General features: G+C 46.7%; 1 protein-coding gene across 1 annotated transcript; it reads right to left on the reverse strand.

Moving 5' to 3' along the window:
• Positions 1–3,242: 3,242 nt before the first annotated feature.
• Positions 3,243–11,793, reverse strand: CILP (cartilage intermediate layer protein). The gene is made up of 7 exons (XM_053988851.1): positions 11,717–11,793; positions 10,919–10,972; positions 9,263–9,448; positions 7,843–8,157; positions 7,628–7,736; positions 7,031–7,188; positions 3,243–6,440 (listed from the first exon to the last, which is right to left on the reverse strand). Exons 1-7 carry the CDS (start codon positions 11,730–11,732, stop codon positions 3,910–3,912), a joined length of 3,369 nt encoding a protein of 1,122 aa, XP_053844826.1. The 5' UTR covers positions 11,733–11,793; the 3' UTR covers positions 3,243–3,909.
• Between the last annotated feature and the right edge of the window lie 2,020 nt (positions 11,794–13,813).

Genomic DNA, 13,813 nt, shown 5'->3' on the forward strand with positions numbered 1-13,813 from the left:
ACTAAAGTATAAAGCAACAGGAAGAGTTTGCCTGTGTTTTTGGGAAGTTCGAGGTGGCATATGCCCAGAATCCCTGTAGATGGAGCTCGCTGCATCCCTTTTGGGTGAAAACCAAGGACAGCTGGACAGAAGATGGTGAAAATCTGGTACAGAACACCTTCAGTTAGTTTAATAGTGAATAATGTCTAAACCATATTTCAGCCAGGATCCCATGTACTTGTAACTTAATCTTTTGATCTGTGCAGAGTTTGCTATAAGGCTTCTTTTGCTTTCTGTGTGAGAGGTTATAAAAGATTAAACCGTTCTGTGTTGTTTAACAGCTAATGTCATAGCTCTGAATATGCACAACTTTTACCCAAGTCATTTTACGGAGCAAAAGAAGGTAAGATTAATTTAGTTTTTTATGGAGAAAGTCTTCGGCATGCTATTTTTGGCATGGTAGAGAAGTTTTAAATGAAATTGGTGTTCCCCAGGCAGCTGTTAGCCAAAATGTCTCTTTGGAAACTTTGCTTTCACCTGGCTCTGCAGGGATTTTACTCAGTAAGTAATGAAAATCTGATTATTTTTGCAGAACAGACAAAACAAAAATGGGGCATTCACTGATGAGGTGTGGAATAGCATGTCAGGGTTGACTCTGGAGCACAGACACAGTGATTCGATCCCCAGTACCACTGATGAGGTTGAGTACAGCTACCCTGGCCACTGGAACAGGATCTTAGCAAAAAAAAAAAAACCAACTGTCCTCTTCTCAGAGGAAAGAGGGAAAGCAACAGAGGTATTCACAGACCCAATGTCCACCATGGCTCAGTTTAATATCACTGGGTCCAAATCACTGGCAGAACTGCAAAATATTTGGGCACCAGAAGGGCTCTGGTGTGGGATAGGGATGATTTCATAGTAGATTTCAAATAAATGTTAGTAGAGGGAGTGATATTTCCTAGGATGCTGGTGACTCACAATTAGATGCATCTGTTTCATGTTCTGCAACCTTACTACTCCCCTTGCTTCCTAGGAAACCTCTTTATTCCTGTTTTCTGAATACATTACAAATAAATAAAAAGTATAAGTGACTAATCAGAGAAGTACTTGAGCCTTTTTATAAAGTTGTTTGCAAAATTCCCCCAATAATTTGCTGGTTGAGGCCAGACAAGAATATCTCTCCTTTTGTTTATCCTATCTGCTAGCGTCATGATAGCTTCTGGGAAGCAACAGTTTCCTTCAAAAACAGGAGGGATAGGTCTCTGGATTTATCTGCGGATTGGAAACAAAGTGACCTTAATGGGAGATGCTTTGCCATTAGCCACAAACCTGCTGATGTTTAGGAGCCAGGTCTCCTTCAGCCTGTTCCTCAAGGTTGGTGGTCCAAAGCCTGAGGCCAAGGGAGGAGCTGAGTCCCAGCCTTCCCGCATTCCTCCAGCTGATGCTGTTATGTGGGAGTGTGTGTTGGGTTTCAGGCTGCAGAAAGGACACTGCCATACACCAACCATAAACACAAGCTGGAGGAGTCAGAACTGACATTGAACTGTAGCATAAAATTTGTGTAAGTAGCAGATGCCAGGACCCTGCTGTAGCTTTGCTCCTATATAAACTTTTCTTAATGTATTTGGGATGGTGGCTCATCAGTAATGGTGAAGTGTTAGTGCTGAGTGGTGGTTATGTCATGGTTGTTTTCTGTTGGTAGTGCTTAAGCACCCGTGTTTGAAACCTCTGTCTTGCTCTGCGTCCAACACAGTCTGCCAGAAGCCTCCTGGGAGAACTCAAGGACTCAGTGAGTGCACAGATTAGTTTGTTCCTCCAAGTCAGTGCTAAGCTGCAGAGGGGGACAGTTTGGGGAAACTTGGAGAGCTTCTGGCTGTTCCAGGCCGTAGGGCCATGACTATTTCAGTGCTGTTAAACACACATTTCTCCCCAGAAGGAAGAGCCTTGTAGTCTGCTGTGTTTGACTGGCAAGCCCATATGTAGCACAGGGATCAGATCCTGAGCCTGCTTTCATCCATTTAGCTCCTGGGTTAGTCTGTAGAAGTCATTTGTGTTACTTCACTCTCAAAGTGATGAAACTAAGTTTGGGATTTGGCTGTCTGTCTGCAGAGGAGGAGGGGAGCAGAGGGAAGAGACATTTCTCTGCATAAGCCAAGAGCTCTGTGGGAAGGTCCAAGCTAATGCTCCCCACTGGCCGCCTTGGCTCCAGCTCCTGCCAAGCCCTTGCAGCAGACTAGACACAAAAGAAAACACACTGAGTCTAAATTCATTGGTATGAAGAGGATGTGCCAGAGTATTCCACAGCTCTTCCTTTTCTGCTTTTCTTTGATAACTGTCAATTTGCATTAAAAAGTGGATTATTAAGGAATTTTTTACCTGTTAAGGTGTAATTCAGCCTGCCCTTTGTCAGACCTGAGAACAAGCTTGCTAAACACTATTGAAAGATTCCCTATGCCCTTGATGGGCAGTGGGTATGGCAGCATAGGACTAGAACTAGACTATCCATAGGAGGGGATTAGGTAGGAAAGGGAAATCCATGTTGGAGCATGTGTTTGAATTCCAGTTTGCAAGCAATTGCACTGCCCACCTTTTTATGATCTCTCTTGGTGGGAGTTTTGGTGTCAGAGACTTGCTGGTTTGTCTGCACCCCAAAAGTTTATTGCCAGTGTTTGCCTGTAAACATGAGATGTCTTCTGTGCTGTGAGGTCCTTGATTTCACTCTAAGAAGGGTGGGAGGTTGAAAGGACAATTTAATAGGTCACTTGGAGAGGGATCACTGACCCCCTCTGTGGCCAGCTGTACCTTCAGCTAAGAGCAGCTTCTTGCCAGCTCCTTATGCTCACTGCTGCTGAGTGTGGAGGGAAGCCCATCTTCTCCCTACCTCCACCCAGCACTGCTCTACATTGCCTGGTTTCCGATCATCCTTAAAGCACAAATTCCCAGCCCTCTTCTCCCTCCATCTTGTACCACTCTTTAATTCATCCCTGCCCAGACTTGCTGTTCTGATTCTCCCAGAACCATTGCTGACTCTCTACATGTCAAGCTGGGGAGAGATTCCCTGACTGCAGCATGCCATGGCCAAACCCTGGAGCTGCCGGGGAACCAGCATCCACAAAACCCCTCACCCATATCCAGGATCAGTCTCACCGATAAAGTTGTGACCTGTTTGTGAACAGAAAGATGAAATCCTGCAGGTTATTCTTTGCTCAGCTCTACATGTGGTTTATTTGCTTGGGCATTTCAAACACAAAGTGACACACGTCAAAGTTATAAAATTACTTTTTTATTAACCTACCCTATCATAGAGCATAGATTTTCTTGTCAAATAATGCAAGAAGCAAGAGAAAACTCTAGCTGTATCTACGTGGAGCCTACAAATCCACATGGCTTCTCTGTGCCATTGAGCATGTGAGTTCTTAGAAATGCAGCTGCCAGTAGTTTAGCTTGAATACAGTAATTCTAAAACAAGCTAGAAATAAATAAAATACTTACGTTTCAAGTACAAAACCTTGCAGTTGAATTCAGTATGAGGAAATCAGTTTATTCCTTTTCATGTTACCAACTACTGTACAGGTACTTGGGCTGGCAAAGTCTGCAGATGCAGAACAGAAGAATGTTTTATGTACATCACTTAATTAAATCATGTGTTTAGTCTTCCCTTTAGGCTATCATGTGAAGCTGTTTAATGTCAGGCAGAAAGAAGATTTTTATTGATGCATTTAATAAGACACAAACTCACTACCTCTGCTGGCCCCCAATTCTCGCCTTACGTCTTTTCTTTCTGGTGGGGGAAAAAAAAATGGCACCTTAATTATGTCTCATAAATAATGACACCTATCAGCCTTCAGTTATGTTATTTAGCAGGTTGATGTTACTTTCAAATTATATTTAATTGAGCATGAGTGACTTTACCAATGCTCCTATACAGCTCTAGTAGGTGGGACGTTGACCTGTCATTGGGATCCTGGCTTGGTTGTTACTGCGGCTTGCCGGCGGCCTCCGGTACGCAGGACTTTGCCCTGGCAGAACCAGGATGGACTGCTGGCCCGAGTCCCTCGGAGACTGCCAGCCCGAGTCCCTTGGAGACTGCCAGCCCGAGTCCCTTGGAGACTGCTGACCAGAGTCCCTTGGAGACTGCCGGCCCGAGTCCCTTGGAGACTGCTGACCAGAGTCCCTTGGAGACTGCCGGCCCGAGTCCCTCAGAGACTGCCGGCCTGAGTCCCTGGGAGACTGCTGGCCCAAGTTCCTCTGAGACTGGAAGATGCTTTGCTCTGTTGTGCTCCTCTCTGAACAGGTGAAAGTCAACCCAACGCCGACATCGCTCTTCATGATTCTGGATGTGCCATCAGATGTGCCATCGAAACACCTGCCCAGGGCAATTTCCTTGGCGATCCTTGGGTCTTGATCAGTGACTGTGTAGATGCCATAGTTGTGTCCCAGCGGGTCAAGAGGTGCCAGCATTGTGTACTCGCTGGTGTCGTTGTTGGTGGCCATGGGGAGGTGGTTCACCAGGTACTCATGGAGCATGCTGTTGACGCTCACTCGACGGCAGTTGCCTTGTGGGATCACTTTGACGAGCGTGCGGTCCACGCGGTCCTGGTCGAAGAGCATTCCGCTGCACTTGAACTCCAGGCAGGCTGCTGACACGTCCCGCTGCTGGGGGTCACGGATGCTGCGCACATCCCTGATGCCGTAGAGCTTGCCGATGGTGCGTGGGTGTGTCCCACCCATGTTACGAGATCTTACATTCACTTCTTGGGGTCCGTTTATTTTTACTTTAATGTAGCAGGCTCTAAATTCCATGGGCTTGGGCCACCATGCCAGGTAGTCATCGGTCCAGCTCATGAGGTCATCTTCACTGAAGGGAACGGTGTTGTAGTCATACCGGTCTCCTTCTATCCTGTAAAACCTGAAGTGAGCAGCACTGTATGGAGCTTCCTCGCATTCACTGAGGTTTTCATAGGCATAAATAGGGCCATTGTTCTCTTCTGGAGAATTAGGGCTTGGCTTGGCCATGTTAATGCTGAATGCTGTTTTCTTGATGTTGGAGTCCTCGTGGTCTGTTCTCCTGTAGTTAAGCTTGTTGAGGTATGGCTGTGGGACCCCAATAGCAGCAGGGTTGAGTTTGGGAGCAGAGGGCACAGCTTCGAGCTCTTCACCCCCCATGCTTGCCAAGATATAAGCTCCATAGGCTTCGGGGTTTTGTTCATCACAGAAGGCGGGCACACAGGCACCATTGGGACCAGTGACTACGCTGTCAAAACGGCCCCATGCTCTGGGGTTGGAGGAGAACCCTGGTTCTGGCTCCATGTTTATAATAGAAATCACAACCCCTTGGATCTGCTCGCTTTGCAGAAATCTCTCGCTTCTGTAGGCTCGGACTTTGACGTAGCACCGTCTGCTCTCAGGGACATCCAGGTTAAAAAGACGCCTCTCTTTGATCTCCATGTTCCCAACCAAAAAGGTTCTCTCCTCCCTTTTGCGCCGTGTGCTTTTCTCGAGGTTAAAGTCCCCTTCTTCCTCCCATAACCCTGTCTCTGGATTCAGGGACCAAAGCTTCATCTCTTGCACATGCTCTGGCATCTTGACCTGAGCGGCATCCAAATGAACCTTCACCTTTTCTGCATTGAGGGACTCTGTACCCTGTTCATCCGTGAAGTCCACAGAAAACATGCCGTACGTGCGGAGCGGAAATACGTCTCCTTCCTCATCTACAAAGTTCAGGTCACTTTGTGTCACAGGGGCTGTGGAGATGTTTCTTGGGTCCAGAAATGTCACACTGGCTTTCACTTTGCCACTGTAGACCTCTCCATTTTTCCTGTAAAATGCATTAGGAGGAATTTCTAATTCAGCAATTGGATCATCTTCTTCCATTTCCCCCAAAGAAATCATGTTGGTTTCGGTTGATTCCAATGTAACAGGGTCTTTCTTTCTTAGTAGCTTGATCTCATGAAATACAGCACCTCCATTTTCCTTGAAGGGCAGAACTTTTGTTGTGTTCACAAACTTCTGCAGGCGGTCCACGAAAGTTAGAACCAGTCTCTCCATATCTGCTGGGACGTGGATGGAGAAGGTTCCCTTGTAGCCAGTCATGCTCACTCTCTTGTTCCCCATGTAGATGTGGCCAAACCTCAGTGGCTCACCATTATCTGCTGCTGTGGCTCTGCCTCGAACCATTATTTTAGTCTCAGTGCATATTTTGCAACCACATTCGATGATAACTTTAGTGGGGAGCGTGTAGCCATCGCAGGAGATGTCCCTGGTTTCCATCTTGGATACCCCACAGCAGTAGGAGACATTGTCCTTACACCGAAGTCCTTTATCCAGCTTCCCCACACAGGTCTTTGCTGGGCACTTGCCCACGTCGTAATAGAAGGAGTTTGTTGCTTTTTGGAAGCAATCGTGAGGAAGTCGGATGAGGTGGCTTTGGGGTTGGGAGTCACAGGCTGCCTCTTGTCTTCCTGTTGAATAGATTTCTTAATGAGCAGCATGAAATAATTGTACAGTTATTGCTATGTTGTCTGAAACCTCCAAGCTAAACATTGCTCCTAAAAGCAGTGAGGTTTTTGCAGGAGTGGTGAGCTGGTTAGCTTATTTCAGTGAAGCAAGTAGCTCAGCTTTAGCTTTAGGACCCTGATTAAGAGCTGTTTGCAGGATCCTCCCTGCTCCTGCTTATCCACTATGGTTTTCCAGCTAGATGCTCTGCTGCTGCCTGGCTTTTTGGCTATGGCAAGACTAGAATATGTCCCAAGACTTTAAAAACAACCTTAAACAAGCAGAAATACTCCCATGTCTGGCAGCAAGTACAATGAGAAATCTCCTGACAGCAGCAGGTTGAGGTTGATAGGCCACCTGCAATACAGAGCTCTTGTTTGTAGGGAGCATCTGGTTCATAACCAGCTCACTAAAGCTTGTCTGCAAACAGATTAATAACATAAACCTCAAGAATTTTTCCCATGACTTTCCTTTACCAGATGTATAACAGTTTCTGGTTCCTGCACACCAACACCTCCCCAGTTGCTTGGAGAACATCAGGCACATTTTCTCTTACCTATGACAGCCAGCTTGGCAACTTGGGACTTTGCTGACCCCCCGGCACTGCTGGCCTTGCAGAAATACTCTCCTGATTGTTCTCTCTTCAGGTTCTTCAGAATCAGGTTGTTTTTATATTTGTACAAGGAGGGATCCAGCAGTGAGCCGTTGTGGTACCTGCCAGGAACAGTTAAGGGACAGAGACTGACCATCTGACTGGAGCACAGCGATGGCCAAATCCTGCATCCTACTATGTGGATTTTGCCAGATTTCCTGCCTCTGTTTCCCCGAGGTTTTAGTTTGGCTAAATGGCATCACCTAAACATTTTTCCCCTACTGGCAGTACTGTGATATGGTTGCTGGACAGCTTGCAGGCAGACAGAGCTGCCAGTTGTGTCTGATGAGGTTTTTGAACTATTTGTGTGTTTTTCCAGTGAATCCCTCAGCAGATGCCATTGCTGTGCCATCTTGAGGAAGCCATCACTTGCAGCCATCAGTTCTCAGCGCATTTAACTGCTTTATAACTAAACCCCCCATTTATGGAGATGGTAAGGAGATAAAACTGGCATCCATGGGACAGCTAAGACTTCTGGCAGATCAAATTCAAGCTCCTTACCAGAGGTAGCGGTCAGGAGCTGGGCTCCCTCGGGCGTCGCAGCAGAGTGACACACTCTGTCCCACTCTCCTGGCTTTGTCCTCAGGGCTCCTGAAAACATAGGGTTTGCCTGCAGGAGAAAGAAAAGGCCATCTCATTACTTTTCCTCTCATAAAACCACAGTTTATTTCTGATGTCTGCATAAAGCTTCCTGCACCCCCTCTCTTTGGGGCTACCTGATCGGTGCAGCTGCACTTGGATTGCCAGGTTTCTCCGGTTGCTCTCAGGCACGGTGACAGTCGCTGTTGCATATTTGGCTTTCTTTATTTTAAGGGTGTTTTTCCCATCAGGACAAACCCCTGGGATCCTAAACATGCCTCTGTTATCAGCCATTGTCAACAGCTTGAGTTTCTTGGCTTGCAGGTAGACCCGGGCATCGGCAGCAGGTGACCCATCCTCGAGAGACACCTTCCCGTGCAGGGTGGCATCCTCACACATGCATGTGTCACAGTCAGCATTGACATGGCCCATGGAACAGGTGATGTTGCAGGCTGGAGGAGAAGCAAACAGGTCAAAAAATAGCCTCAAGTCTCCACAACACTCACAGCATGTTCTTGCATCTGCTTTTCATTTAGATGCAATAAGGCAAATACTGCATAAGGAGTAAATTGTATCCAAAACATATTTTTCCTGATTACTCACAGCTGTGCATTAGAAAGGCAGGGCGATGTCATTTTGAACCTGACAATTAGTAGAAAGCAGCCACGTGGATATAATTACAGCTAGGAACTGTTATTTACCTTCCCCAAAGGGCTGAGTTTCAGGGGAATTTGAATCCAGATCAGCATGTGAGCTCTTAGCTCAACCCTGGCAAAATTACAAATTCAATGTCATAAACTTTCTAGGTTTCTGTTACCAGTGCATGCCCAGAAGTTGTGATTTTGGTCTGTCCCAAAAGCGGTCTCCCCTTATTCAATGGTATCCTGGCTTGGGCAGGATGTGGGGTAATTGGCAAGTGAACATTACCCAATGGATTTAACATTTGGGCTCACAAATACTATTCTGTTCTCATTTACCTATAGTGATTAATCCTAAATAATAATCTGTCTTTTCTCAAGGCTCAGGTCATTCCTTTTACAATCACAGAGCACCACTGTACAGGAGCTATCTGATATTTCAGATGAAAATAAACATAAGAAATCAGGGAAAACCTGAAACAACTTTTCTGCACAAAACATATATTCAGAATTTTTTCAGAATTATTTGGTTAAAAGGGGATCATAAGAGTAATATAATTAATTACAAGCCCCTTCAGCAGGGACTATGGCAGTTTGATATTCCCAAATCATCTCTTTCCTGGAGGTTTTATGGAGGCAGCTGTCTGCAGTCACTGACTCCACCTTGCGTGCTGCTGTTATAACAAGATTAATGAGATTTTTTTCTGTATCCCCAAGATACTGTGAATCCCTGTTATCTTTCTGTTTGGCTATAAACTCGCCCTCCTCTGCTCTTTGTAATCTCCAGCCCTGCTCGGGAATCACTAAATTCTGTCAAAGGAGAGAAAGACGGTAAAATGACAGCAAAGGGAGTTCAACACCTGGGCAGTGGTGAGACCACGACATCCTCCCCTGCCCGTAAGTGAGTTTATAGGAGCACCTGAGCAAACATGTCCAATGCAGAGCCGCCCTTCCTCAGTTGCTTCGTTACAGTGCACGCCCCAGAGGTGCTCAGCTAGGCAGGATCTGGTACGCTTCTGCACCCCGGTTTGGCCACACTTTGCTGAGCACTCGCTCCATTTCGACCATGGAGACAAAAACCTTTTTGAATCTTGCACCAGTGGACCTTGAATAACATCAGTGATGTGTTACTGAGATGCACATTACACATACAGCTGCCCAAAAACGGGCAGTTGGGTTTTAGCAGCTTCTATAGAGCTCAGGCAATACATTTGGATATTACATACCACATGGATTAAACAAACTCAAAGCATGTTCAGGGAGCTGGGAATTAAAGCATGAGAAGGCGTCTGAAGGCTTCTGACTTAATTCCCCACAGGCTGCCAAATTCAGGATGATTAAGATAAACCCAAGGGGAGCAAAGTGCAGGCAGCTCATGCTTAGTGTTGAATAACTTTGGCTTAAGGAAATCAAACACACATTCTCATTTAAATGTTGTTTGAGGGGCAACACTTGTCTGTTTCAAATGTGGTAAATAGTTTAAATAAAAGGTAAAATGATTAAATAGTTACAAAAAAAAAAAAGGGTAAAATTGTTGGTATGATCATGTTGAATGTTTTTAACCAAATTTCAACATATGTTTTCTATGGGGGCAGTGTGTGTCCTATTGTGAGCACTATTTTTACTGAGTGCAAACCAGAAGCTTAAGATGCTACCAAGCAGGCTGAACATGTCAGGAGCCAGCTGATTGGGAAAACAGAAAATTTGCAAAACACATTGGGAGTTTAATATGAGGTTATATTTTTAAAGGAATTTCTTTAAGCGGGCTACTAGAGGTTATTAATTTAAGCTACTTTGAATGGATGAGATCCACTCCAAGTCTGTGGTTTGGGCTTTTTAAAAAATGACAGTGTTCTAATAATGTTTATGAGAATGCAGTAGTGACTAAAGTTTCTAAAATTGAAGTTTCTTGGAGACATGTGCTATGTCATCTATCATACCTATTCTTCCATCCAATTTGTAATAGAGCAGGTTGATTTGTTTCCTAGAAAGGCAGACAGGCACAGGGCTGGACTGTTCAAATTGTGAATGGGTGATTGGAAACAGTCCTGGCTTGTAAAAGCAGGTGGGTGGAAAAGACCCTTTAAATGAGAGCAGATATGGGAGTGTCATGTCTGGCTTGGAGCGAGCACTTGGCTTAAATAGGCAGGGTTTTAATCTGTTGGCACATCAGCATCTCTAGTTCAGCATCCCAAATAGTGGGATCCATGACTTATTATTTAGCAATTTGAGGCATGCAGGAGGAGGTGGGCTTGGTGACGAGGTCACATCCTATGGATAAATGCCTATTTGTGCTTGCCCCAAGCAAAAACTAAATGTGCAACAGATTAAAGCAGGATCTCAGCAAGATCCTAAGCTTGTTTGGGATCAGCTGCTTTAATCTGTAGGGCTGGTGATTATAGAAAATGAGCAGGGGAATCCTGTGGAGGAAAATGGCATTATATGGCTCTAGGTAGCGTTTTGACAGCAGAAAAAGCAGAAGGTGGAGGATGAGGGAGAAGCTGAGGGATCGAGCATTGGTGGGGACATGGGAAAGGACAGGGCTGCCCCGTGGCACTGGCCGGCAGGAACGTACTGCGTCTGACGTAGGTGAAGGTTGGGTCTCCCCGGCGAGAGCTGCTCCTTGTACCTGTGGGCAGAGGGGTGATTCAGGCAGGGTTTGCCAGCCAGGGAGCCAGCCCCAGTATCACTGCCTTGTGCCATCCACTTTCAAGGGAAAACTATTTTACCGGTGGTTTTCAAAAAAATGTCCCTCAGCAAGTGGAGGGGACCTCTCAGTGCTTTGATTCTTCTCAGTGGCTAAGAGAGCTGCTGGGATCTGGACAAAAGGCTGGGAAAATCCCCAAATCCTTCAGCATGGCCAGCCCTTTTCAGTGCCTACTGGAATTTAAATTCTGAGCCCTGGACAGTAAAGATGAGAGGTCAGGGCATCTCCCAGGGATTAATGAGCAGAATGGTCTCTGCAGATTAATTAATTCCCCACAGGCTTTAATTCTGAAGGAATGGTGTCACAAACTGCCCAGGGTGTGGGGACAGGCTGGGCAGGGTAAAGGCAGGTCAGAGCATGTGCTGGCCCATCCCTGGGCTCTTCTCACCCTCCCAGCCCGCGCGTGCCTCCCGCAGGAGCTGGGGCTGTGGTCACACGTTGACCTTCCCTTTTCCAGGAGAGGAGCCAACAGCATGTGTCAGTGATAGCCAAAACCCTACAGGAGGTCGTGGATGATTAACATTTATTCCATTGCCTAAATCATAGAATCATAGAATGATTCTAACCCTAAATGTCCTCTTCTACTCAAATAATACTGGTTAGTTGTAAATTGTTGGGAAAATTGTCCAGTGAGGAAAAATCCACCCAAGGTGGGAATTAACTTACTCTCCAAGCTGACCATTACCAGTGGGCTGAAGGTTCTCTGTCCTATCTGGACCCTGCTGAGGGCTGGTTTCAGAATCCTTTGTCCTAAGGGCCAATAAATGAAAGAATAAATTAGATTCAAGGAATTGGGCATCCTTAGGCTCAATATTACAGCTTTCCCATTGGACCGTGTCTGGTTAGAGTTTCTGTAGGATGCAGTGCAGGACATGCCAAGAGAAGGACATAATGGATATGTCACACAGCATCACTGCAGCTCAGGAATGATACAAATTTTCTGTTTACCTTATCACCCAAGAAAAGCTTTTTTGTACTTTCTGTGTTAGAGCAGCTCAGATCAACTCATCTCTTTATAGCTGGAGAGATAAAATAGGTCCTTCCTGTCCATGCACAAGGAAAAATTAATCCAAGGTGGATAATGTTGGTTGTTTGTATGGGACAAGAGCTGGTTTTTGAGCTTGCTGGCCACCTGCATGCCTGAGGGGAGCTGATGGCCATGGCTGGTTCCTGGGTTGCTTGCTGGGAGCAGTCCCATATAAACTGAGCTAAGCCCCAGCACCAGCTCTCCCCTGTGCCCAGCTCTGCCCCTGTGCTCCTCTGGGTGCAGACTTGACACTATGGGATCGCAGAGACAGCAGGCAGGAATGGTCCTAGCATGACCAGTGGGGTGGGGAGCTCATCCCTGGTCAACCAGAGGCTCACTGACTCGCAGACAGGCTTTGCTCAAACTCTGGGGGCTGGATGGGAGCCAGTCCTTGTGTGGAAGTTGTCTGGCCGGGCAAACGCCGCAGTGACCCAGACCAGCACCCAGCACCGATGTCGGGCTGCGTCTGCTGGCTCAGCGGCTGCCAACAGACGTGCCTGCAGTGGCATGGGCAGGGGACAGCGCAGTGACCAGAATGGAAACGTTTAACCTTCACCTAAAACAGACGTGGCTCCCCAGAGGAGGAGGAGGATCCAGCCTTTCATGGTGACCATCGCTGTCTCCAGAGGTGACCAGGGGATTCCTGGATTTTCTGCAGCTGTCCCACGCCTTCCCCAGTCCTGCAGAGACAAGCCCAGCTGTGTTAAAGCTCACCCAGGTCCTGCTGCTTTCGGGGAGCTTCTCCCAGGCTGAACCACTCCAAAACATGCCACAGGGGCATTTATACCCCGTGTTCACCCATCCCCAGCAGCTCTTCATTTACTCCCCCAGTGGAGAGTAGCAGGGGCTCCACATCTGTGGTCACATTCCCCCTGCTTCTCGCCATCACATCTGAGTCCAAATCTATTCTGCAGAGCACTGCATTGTAACAGCATCTCCTTAACATGCCTTGGAACAGCTTAAATACTTCTGCAGGGATCTCTCACAACCCACGCAGCTCTGCAGGCCCCCTGGACCTTGCTCTGCTCCCCACAGGAGCAGGGACAGCCCCATGCCTCCATCCCTCTGCCTGCAAACTGGGCATCTTATCCCAGTACATCCCAGAGTGTGAGGAGAGGGAAGGCTCCTGAGCACTTCTGAAAGCAGAAAAACCCATGCACAAGCCAACTCTTTCCTGCAAATGTAGCAAGAAACTCAATATTTTCCTTTTCCCACAGGCATGGATGTGGGACGGAGGCTTTGTGTCACTCTTCACCAGCTCAGCCACTTCACATTTTGTTTTCAGTGAGTCCCTTTGCCCTAGGGCATCAAGCATTTGGGTATTTAATTTCTGAAAGTACTTGTGGAGTTGGTGTTATCCCTAGTGACCACCAGCTGGAATTCCAGGTGCTTTATTTTATGCACCCAAAATTAATGAACTGGGAGAAGGGGAGAATATTGCCCCAGCTGTTTGGTGCCTCAGTTTACCCATAAAATGGGGCTGACAAAGAGCAGTCACTGGCGAGAACACTTTGTTATTTGTAAATGGTACTAACCATCCCCTCTGAGACCAGGGAATGTGGGACTAGGAAATACTTTGATTATGGCTCAGCAAATCCCAGTCAAGCAAAAATAACAAGCAACACATGAGCGGTGTTTTGTGGGCTTACGGTGGGGTTGTGAACTCGCAGCCAGAAAATAACCAGGAAAAAATTAATCCTGTCTCCCACTTGGCGACTATTTTTGGAGCTGACTGC

The sequence above is a fragment of the Vidua macroura genome, chromosome 12 (genome assembly GCF_024509145.1).
Source record: "Vidua macroura isolate BioBank_ID:100142 chromosome 12, ASM2450914v1, whole genome shotgun sequence".
Taxonomy (NCBI): Eukaryota; Metazoa; Chordata; class Aves; order Passeriformes; family Viduidae; genus Vidua; species Vidua macroura.

Bases quoted from the DNA above. Each gene is read 5' to 3' on its own strand.
- CILP (XM_053988851.1), bottom strand. The intron at 7,737-7,842 runs GTAGCCCCAAAG...TTTCTCCTGCAG, and splicing joins AGTGCAGCTGCACCGATCAG to GCAAACCCTATGTTTTCAGG. The intron at 7,189-7,627 runs GTAAGGAGCTTG...TGTTCCTGGCAG, and splicing joins GCTCCTGACCGCTACCTCTG to GTACCACAACGGCTCACTGC.